Source organism: Procambarus clarkii, chromosome 42 (assembly GCF_040958095.1).
Source record: "Procambarus clarkii isolate CNS0578487 chromosome 42, FALCON_Pclarkii_2.0, whole genome shotgun sequence".
Lineage (NCBI taxonomy): Eukaryota > Metazoa > Arthropoda > Malacostraca > Decapoda > Cambaridae > Procambarus > Procambarus clarkii.
Window position 1 is genome coordinate 21000569 of NC_091191.1, and position 10338 is coordinate 21010906.

Here is a 10338-nt window from a genome sequence, read left to right on the forward strand (position 1 = left end):
CAAAACTCCGTGGGATTCAAAAACTACACAGAAAATGTGAACAAAATATGACTGACAAGTAAAATAATTGTATTTGATACAGAAATAAATATGTATGCATATATATCTGGGAAGAGTAGGTAACTATATGTATATTTTGCTCTAGCTGTGGTCGTTATTAAAAACAAAACTGTAAAAAAAACTTCCTCCAGTCTCATAAGTTACTCCTTTGACAAGTAGTCGACAACAAGAGCCCAGCTGACGAAGTGACCAATGAGAAGCAAGCGTGCGCCAAGTGGGAATGTGATTGGTGTAAAGCATGGTGGTGGAGAGCGACGAGCGTGTATCCTGCGGGCGTTTGTTTATAAACAGCAGGTGTGGCCATTGTGTCAGGCGACCATGGAGGAGGAACACGCCAAATTTGAACTGGAAATAGAGAACATTGTGGAAAGCGACGACTTTACTATATTTAACCAAGATGACCTTCCAATGGGAGGCTTCCAAGTCATGGAAGACATCAGGAGGAAGGGGAAGCTGTGTGACGTGACACTGAAGGTAAGACTAGTGGTGCCCAGTGGTAGGTCCTACCTCATGTTGTCACCTGGCTGGCCAGCTCCTGCCCCACACGCCCGCCCTCACCCACACGCCCGCCCTCACCCACCCACCCTCACCCACCAACACGCCCGCCCTCACCCACCCATACACCAGCCCTCACCCACACGCCCGCCCTCACCCACCCACACGCCCGCCCTCACCCACCCACACGCCCGCTCTCACCCACCCACACGCCCGCTCTCACCCACCCACACGCCCGCTCTCATCCACCCACACGCCCGCTCTCACCCACCCACCCACCCGCCCTCACCCACCCACCCTCACGCCCGCCTTCACCCACCCACCCTCACGCCCGCCTTCACCCACCCACCCTCACGCCCGCCTTCACCCACCCACCCTCACCCACCAACACGCCCGCCCTCACCCACCCATACACTCACACGCCAGCCCTCACCCACACGCCCGCTCTCACCCACCAACCCACACGCCCGCCCTCACCCACCCACCCACACGCCCGCCCTCACCCACCCATACACCCGCCCTCACCCACACGCCCGATCTCACCCACCCACTCACACGCCTGCCCTCACCCACCCACACGCCCGCCCTCACCCACCCATACACCCGCCCTCACCCACATGCCCGCTCTCACCCACCCACCCACACGCCCGCCCTCACCCACACGCCCGCCCTCACCCACACGCCCGCCCTCACCCACACGCCCACACCCACCCACATGCCCACACCCACCCACACGCCCGCCCTCACCCACACGCCCGCCCTCACCCACACGCCCGCCCTCACCCACACACCCGCCCTCACCCACCCACATGCCTCCCCGCCCTCACCCACCCACCCACATGCCCGCCCTCACGCACACACCCGCCCACGCCTCCCCGCCCTCACCCACCCACACACGCCTGCCTGCCCTCACCCACCTACACACGCCTGCCTGCCCTCACCCACCTACACGCCCGCTCTCAACCACCCACACGCCCGCTCTCACCCACCCACCCACATGCCCGCTCTCACCCACCCACACACCCGCTCTCACCCACTCACCCATATGCCCACCCTCACCCCCACACGCCTGCCTGCCCTCACCCATCCCCACACGCCCGCCCTCACCCACCTACCTACCCTCACCCACACATGCCTCCCCGTCCTCACACACCCGTTCTCACCCACCCACACGCCCGCTCTCACCCACCCACACGCCCGCTCTCACCCACCCACATGCCCCCCCTCACCTACCTACCCACCCACACGCCTGCTCTCACCCACACGCCCGCTCTCACCCACACGCCCACTCTCACCCACACGCCTGCTCTCACCCACACGCCTGCTCTCACCCACATACCCGCTCTCACCCACACACCCACTCTCACCCACACGCATGCTCTCGCCCACATGCCCGTTCTCACCCTGGAAAACAGTAGAGTAAGGGGAGACATGATAACCACCTACAAAATTCTCAGGGGAAATGACAGGGGTGGACAAAGACAAACTCTTCAGCACGGGTGGGACACGAACAAGGGGACACAGGTGGAAACTTAGTACCCAAATGAGCCACAGAGACGTTAGAAAGAATTTTTTCAGTGTCAGGGTAGTTAACAAATGGAATGCATTAAGTAGTGATGTGGTGGAGGCAGACTCCATACACAGTTTCATATATGGATATGATAGAGCCCAATAGGCTCAGGAATCTGTACACCTGTTGATTGACAGTTGAGAGGCGTGACCAAAGAGCCAGAGCTCAACCCCCGCAAACACAATTAGGTGAGTACATGCTTGCCCGCCCTCACCCACCCACACGCCTGCTCTAACCCACACATGCCTGCCTGCCCTCACCCACACACGCCTGCCTGCTCACACCCGCCCCCACACACCCGCCCGCCCTCACCCACACATGCCCCTCCCGTCCTCATCCCCACATGCCCCTCCCGTCCTCATCCCCACACACATTCACCCTCACCTACCCGCACACATGCCCCTCCCATCCTCATCCCCACACACATCCACCCTCACCCACCTGCACACATGCCACTCAAAAACTCTCACTTACACCTTCTTCTCTAGTATATTATGCTGTTATATTATTGTTTAATACTTGCTCCTGTCATTACAATAGAATAATTTACCAGATAACCATCCGTTTTAATGCTCTTATCAGGGAAGGTCTCTGCACAAATTGCCCATTCATGTGTTCATGGCCTGTCAGGATTTTAATGATAATTTAGGTAAGCAGGTTTGGATTCATGGCTTACTCCATAAACTAGAAGTGTACATACCATGTACCCACACATGGGATGGGTACATGGTATGTTTCTCACATAAAATGCTTTAGATGTAAAGGATTTAACTATACCTCAGAAGGCTGCATTAAAGACAGTAAATGTGGGAAATGCTGTAGTTCCCATTACACACAAGCCTGTGCATCAGATATGCTTACCTGTTCAGACTGTGGTGGCGATCATGACATTACATTCAAACAATGTCCTTCATACATAGCAGCAAAAACTAAGGCTCTCCCCATCAACAACCTGCAATACAGTAGTGCACTGAAACAACCTAACTCAGTCCCTCATCCATCACTACCACATTCTCATCCATGATCTTTGCATGTACCAGGTATGTCTGTCACTGACCATCCTGCATCCCCAGAGTCCAATACTTTCCCACAAAATGTACTACTTACTTCAGATCTTGTTGAAACTCTTGTCCTTTCATTGAAAATGCACTAGAAAAGACACTAGACCAACTCTTAACTAAATTCTTTACACAAGTAATCCAACCCATTCCCTAAGCTGACCCAACACACACCCCATCCACATCTACAGACAATGGCATGCGACCTAACGCATCTACCATTGCTGTATACAAAATGTTTGAACTGATGCTGGACAAACTCCTAAATAACTACTTAGCATGCCTTACCCAAGTCACTTCCCAGGCTGACTTGCCACAAACCACAAACCACTAAGAGTAAGAAATCCCCAGCTGTACAAACCTCCCCGCGACCACCTGGCACTTTGACTGAAAAACCACATAAACCACCTAAATTATTGTGATCGTCTCAAAGCTCTCCAAATGTACTCACTAGAAAGGTGGAGAGATATATCAAATAATATACATGTGGAAGATACTGGAGGGCCAGGTCCCAAATCTACACAGTAAAATAACAACATACTGGAGTGAACGATATGGAAAAAAATGCAGAATAGAACCAGTGAAGAGCAGGGGTGCCATAGGCACAATCAGAGAACACTGTATAAACATCAGAGGTCCATGATTGTTCAACATCCTCCCAGCTAGCATAAAAAATATTGCTGGAACAACCGTGGACATCTTCAGGCGAAAATTAGATAGTTTTCTTCAAGGAGTGCCAGACCAACCGGGCTGTGGTGGATATGCGGGCCACTCCAAGCAACAGCCTGGTGGACCAAACTCTCACAAGTCAATCCTGACCTCGGGAAGGTTTGGGGAGTAGAAGAACTCCCAGAACCCCATTAAGCAGGTATCACACTCCCACGACACATCCTCCAACTGCTCCCAGATATTGAACATGCTGTACTATTGGCACGTCAAAGAAGACAAATGCAATTACATCCCAGACGTAAAGATCGGCAATACGACAACCTAACATAACCCATCTTATACTAACCTACCCCAACCTAACATAACCCATCTTATACTAACCTACCCCAACCTAACATAACCTTATACACACTAACCACATATTACTTAACATAATCTAACCTACCCTACTCCAATCTATCCTAACCTTTTCTGAATTGTGACAAACTCCCAAACATACTTCAACTCACAAACTTGACTAAACCACACACTTTACTTAGCACAACAACACTTCACTACCACCATCAACACGACTCACTTTTGCAGTCCTGAGTCAAGTTCCACTCATGTTTATTTATACGTTAGTTTTTTTTTTTTTATTATTTATTATTTTCTACCACAGACGTGGCCACATATTTACAATGCTAACTAGCATATATACATTTTCTTCTGTCCTTCATCATTGTAAAAATTGAATTGGTGTACAATGTTTTCCTTGGAATACGATGTCTGATAAGTGTTTGGGTCGAACAAGCGTGTGGTGCTGTGGCGTGGGGCGATTGTTTACCAGTGTATCCTGCCTACCCACCCAGTGATGACCGTGTTTAATTCTGAATTAACTGAATTCCCATCAACAAGTCATGGAGCATCCGGCGGCAACGAATGCTCTGCAAGCTATGCTGCAACCGCCGATGCTGAATTCCCATCAACAAGTTGTGGAGCATCCGCCGGCAACGAATGCCCTACAAACCATGCTGCACCCGCCGATGCTGAATTCCCATCAAGTCGTGCAGCCTCCGCTAATGATATAAAATATGATTGAAAGGCATATAATTAGTGTAAAAAGTGTTGATAGAATACAGTATTGTAAGTGTTAATGGTTATTAAAGCCTTGACAAAAAGATACTGTACAGTGTAAATATACAGTAGAAATAATTTTCAATTGTGAATTAGAATTAGAACTCACGTGAGTTAGTAGTAAGGCTAGCTGTTGTGTGAAGTGAGTGCCTGAAAATAAGTGTACATACTGTATGTACCCTGTATATAGTCCTGAACAATATAAAACAAGCGCTGCAGAGGATGACGTAATCTTCACAGCTTCGTAATCTTCAGCTTCATTAATTTAATTAAAAGTAAGTCAATTTACCAATTTTATTATTTATAGTATTACAACATATTAATTTTTTTTTCAACAAAAGCTATTATCAACAAAAGCTACATATTAGTCTCTGCAAATGTATATTCTATCCTTAGCAGAGAAAAGGTGAACTCAAAATATTTTGTCTTGGCTAGCTCTCAGTTAGTGACAAGACTCGATCGCCATTGTATGGTATGGCCGCCACAGCCCGTGTCATAACATTAAAAATACATTACCTGCACTGTTCAGGGTAAAACAAAACACATCTCTAAAATTTTATTGAGAAAATATTAACAATCACTGATTGATACATGAAATATTTTGCAATACAAAGGAATGAACCAATTTTTTCCCCACCCATCTGGACTTGATCAGAGCGTGTCCACACATCATCCATGCAGCAGCCAACAGCTGGCTTAATTGTCGGTGTGGTACTAAATTGGAACGCAATTACACAATGAACTTTATTTAATTTTAGTTATACAGTATAAAATATGTCTTACCTGAATGTTACTTGAAAAATTACCCGTCCCGACTTAACTTCGGAAATACCGGAGCTCCGGAAATAACGACCAGGGTACAACCCCATATAGGCTGTTAAATTGAGTGGATACAGCGATGATAGTATTACAGAAGACCCCTGACTGTGATAAAACTGACCAGGATTCTGATAATAGCAGGATTGTGGTGATATTTAGCACTGTGCTCCATGGAGGGAGGAGTAATGCTGTGGGAGGGAGGGTGGTGGCGTCATCTTCTGACTGTGTGTGGCCACCTTTATTGACTGCACTCACCATACCAGCTTAGTGGTTCGCTATGGTGAACACAAATGTAGATACTTGTATATATATATAACGTGTGTATAGAGTAGTATCCACTCAATTTAACGGCCTACATGAGGCTGTGCCCTGGTCGTTATTTCCGGAGCTCCGTTATTTCCAAAGTTAAGTCTGGTCGGGTAATTTTTCAAGTAAATTCAGGTAGGATATATTTTATACTGTATAACTAAAATTAAATAAAGTTCATTGTGTAATTGCATTCCAATTTAGTGCCATGCTGATGATTAAGTCAGCTGGTGGCTGCTGCATGGATGTATGAACATGGTCTGATCAAGTCCAGATGGGTGGGAAAAAATAGGTTCATTCATTTGTATTGCAAAATATTTCATGTATCAATCAGTGATTGTTTATATTTTCTCAGTAAAATTTTAGAGATGTGTTTTGTTTTACCCTGAACAGTGCAGGTAATGTATTTTTAATGTTATGACACAGGCTGTGGCGGGAAGGCCATTCGATGGCGATCGAGCCTTGTCACTGAGAGCTAGCCAAGACGAAATATTTTGAGCTCACCTTTTCTCTGCTAATGATAGAATATACATTTGCAGAGATTAATATGTAGCTTTTGTTGAAAAAAACAATTAATATGTTGTAATACTATAATAAAATTGGTAAATTGACTTACTTTTAATGAAGCTGAAGATTACGGAGCTGTGAAGATTATGTCATCCTCTGCAGCGCTTGTTTTATATTGTTCAGGACTGTATACAGGGTACATACAGTATGTACACTTATTTTCAGGCATTCACTTCACACAACAGCTAGCCTTACTACTAATTCACATGAGTTCTAATTCTAATTCACAATTGAAAATTATTTCTACTGTATATTTACACTGTACAGTATCTTTTTGTCAAGGCTTGAATAATCATTAACACTTACAATACTGTATTCTATCAACACTTTTTACACTAATTTATATGCCTTTCAATCATATTTTATATCGTTAATGGAGGCTGCACGACTTTTGATGGGAATTCAGCATCGGTGGGTGCAGCATGGCTTGCAGAGCATTCGTTGCCGGCGGATGCTCCATGACTTGTCGATGGGAATTCAGCATCGGCGGGTGCAGCATAGCTTGCAGAGCATTCGTTACCAGCGGAGGCTGCACGACTTGTTGATGGGAATTCAGCATCGGTGGGTGCAGCATAGCTTGCAGAGCATTCGTTGCCGGCGGAGGCTGCACGACTTGTTGATAGGAATTCAGTATCGGCAGGTGCAGCATAGCTTGCAGAGCATTCGTTGCCGGCGGAGGCTGCACGACTTGTTGATGGGAATTCAGCATCGGCGGGTGCAGCATGGCTTGTAGGGCACTCGTTGCCAGCGGATGCTGCATGACTTGTTGAATTCCCAGCGGGTGCTTTCACGAACTGTTGAAATCATGAATTTATCTATTTTTGTCTGAATCTGATTTTCTCTGGCTAATATTTTGAGACGTTGCTCTCAGCTCTTAGCGTCCAACAGCCTGGTTGATCAGTCCAGCAACCAGGAGTCCTGGTCGACGACCGTGCCGCGGGGATGCTATGCCCCAGAAGCACCTCAAGGTAACCTCAAGGTAGCTGCGCGAGTTCACAGTAAACAATGCGGTCACATGGCCCAGGCACAGTACATTCTAGGTCCGTGGGAAAAAAAATACCTATTGCCTATACTGTAAAAGGTATTTAATAAGAAAACAAAGAATTTTGCTTAATAACAATTGTTTTAAAATATTTTATTAATAATAATTTAGAATTTTCTTCATAAAAGTGAATCATTTTAAAAGAAAGTTAAGATTTAATATACGATTCTGGATGATCGAGGTCGGTGGCCTGGTCGCCGTGTGAGGGGCTGCCGATGCCAAAACAAACCCAATACTGACTGTCAGTAATATCGACCACCAGACCGGTAAACAAGGCACCAGATACCGATCTCCCAAACCGGTCGTTACTACCGGCAGATCGGTATAAAAGAGGCCGTTAAATTGAGTGGATACTGTAATAACAGCAATAGGAGTAGGTTGGGAGCCACCATTTTGGTGAGGGAGGTGCGTCGTCTGCACGACTTGTCATGTTGTTTACTGGTGGCCATTATGGTCCTTGAGCACCATACTAGCTTATTTGTACAGGTATGGTGAATAAAACGGGTAGATACTTATATATAACTAGCAGTACCTGCCATGCGTTGCTGTGGCTCAGTCTGGTTAAATGGAAAGAAAGAAAAGAGAATGCGCACGTTTCTAGTATGTTTAATTTTACAATGCTTCTGGGTATACAATATTTTTTGTTGTTCCGTTGTCTGTAGAGATATAGAGATTGTCTGGTTTACCGACTCTAGAACACTCAACATATAATTGTCCACGTGAGAAGCAATCCGTGTCTAGATATAAACTGCATAATTCTAAAGATTGGCCCTGAGCTTTGTTGATGGTGATTGCAAACACCAATCGAATTGGAAATTACAATCTCTTAAATTGAAATGGCATATCTGTTGGAATCATTGGAATGCGAGGAATGAATGTTGGAATCATAGGAATGTGAGGAATGAGTACATCTTCCCCTTTGAAAGGTCCTGTCAGATTGTTGCTTCTACGATGTCGCTGATTAATTTTTTTACTGCAAGGCACGTGGCATTGCAAAGTTTTGGCTGATTGATATTTCGCAACATGATAATTGGCACGCCGATTTTCAATTGCCGGACGTGTGATGGTATCCCTGGCAGATTGAGTGAATTAAAAAGTCCTGTTGGATAATTAACTGCTTCATCTACTTCCACAACAGTGTCGATGGACTTGAATATTGACTGCCCCGCTTTGAATGTTAGACTGAATAATAATGTTAAGGTCGTAAACGTTTTGTTCTTGGCCACAAGAATAGCTCGTTCACTCAGCCAATCATGATTCTTATAATTGGTTTCAATATTGGGAAATACTTTTTCAACCAATTCTTCTTTTAACGTCACTAAATTGCAGAAGTTATGAAGCAATTAAATTCGTCCTGAGGTCAGATCAACCGGACCGTTTATGTTCCCAATTTCTAGAAATTTATGTGAGAATAATGATGGTTATGCTGATGGATTGTTTTGCAGTAGCTACATAACTACACGCGTGTTTGTAGTTAATTTAAATGTCTTTACGTGGCGCCACAAAGTAGAGTATTTCAGGCAAGCATTTATTTCGTCCCCTGGTGTCGATCGAGGAATTACAGGTAATGTTTGCCTGAAATCTCCTGCAAGCAATATTAATGCGTTCCCAAATTGTCTGATGTTTCAATGCAAATCTTGCAATGATCGATCAAGAGCCTCGAACGATTTTTTGTGGCGCATTGTGCATTCATCCCAAACAATAAGTTTGCATTTCTGCAATACTTTTCCCATGCTGGATGCATTGGAAATGTTGCACATGAGAGTATCAATGAATTGCATGTTCAATGGCTATTTCTAAGTCGAAGTAGCAGTTCTTCAACCTGGTAGCAGTGTCGCAGCAATTCCGGACATTACAAGAGCTAAGGTTATGCCATTTTGGGATCGAAATGCTGCCAGAATCAATCTAATTAGGAAGTTTTACCAGTTCCTCCTGGCGCATCTAAGATTTCTCCAAGCCCGACATTGACAGTTTGAATTATTTGATTGTTAATGTCATTTCGCTCAAGTGTTAGCCTAGGAATATTTGATTAAACATACGACAACAGATCACCCGTGTTGTAATTTTGTTCACGACACAATTCTACATCGAACGAAGCAGCAGCAGATTGATTCGACGATGGCATTTCCAATTGATTGAAAACTTTGTTCGCGATTTCTAAACACAAGTCTTCAATCATTATCAAGGCTTCGCTGAAGAATTTTGCTGTAAAATCCATGTTCATATTTGAATTTTCTTTGCGTATTCGACGGATAATATCTTCAGCCATGTGCAATTTATAATTATCCCATAACTCTGTTGGAGATAACGGAGAGCCAGAGGTCAATATGATTGCAAACAATGCACGAATTTTATTTGGATGTGATGTGTTGGACGCGTCATTAATGTATACATCCCAATCCCGATCGTTGTCCAATAAATTCAGAGCTTGACATGCACTACGGGAAGTGGCATGTTGACAAATCATGCCACGGACAAATCTCAATTGACGGCGTTGACAAATCTCAATTGCTGGAAAGACGTTGGACCGGGCACATTTACCAGCAGCATGTGAAGAAAGAAGCATTCATCCTGATTAGGATGCACAGTGTACAGTCTGCCTATCATAGTTTATTTGAATATGCCAGAGTGTCTGT

General features: G+C 45.2%; 1 protein-coding gene across 1 annotated transcript in view; it reads left to right on the forward strand.

The window, feature by feature from the left end:
- The first annotated feature begins 338 nt into the window (after positions 1-338).
- The window catches only part of LOC123748159 (kelch-like protein 18), a 230098-nt gene continuing 220098 nt past the window's right edge, over positions 339-10338 (forward strand). Inside the window, exon 1 of the mRNA XM_069339937.1 lies at positions 339-534. Within this exon, the coding sequence (XP_069196038.1) occupies positions 379-534 (156 nt within the window). The 5' untranslated portion in view covers positions 339-378. The remainder of the gene's footprint in view (positions 535-10338) is intronic.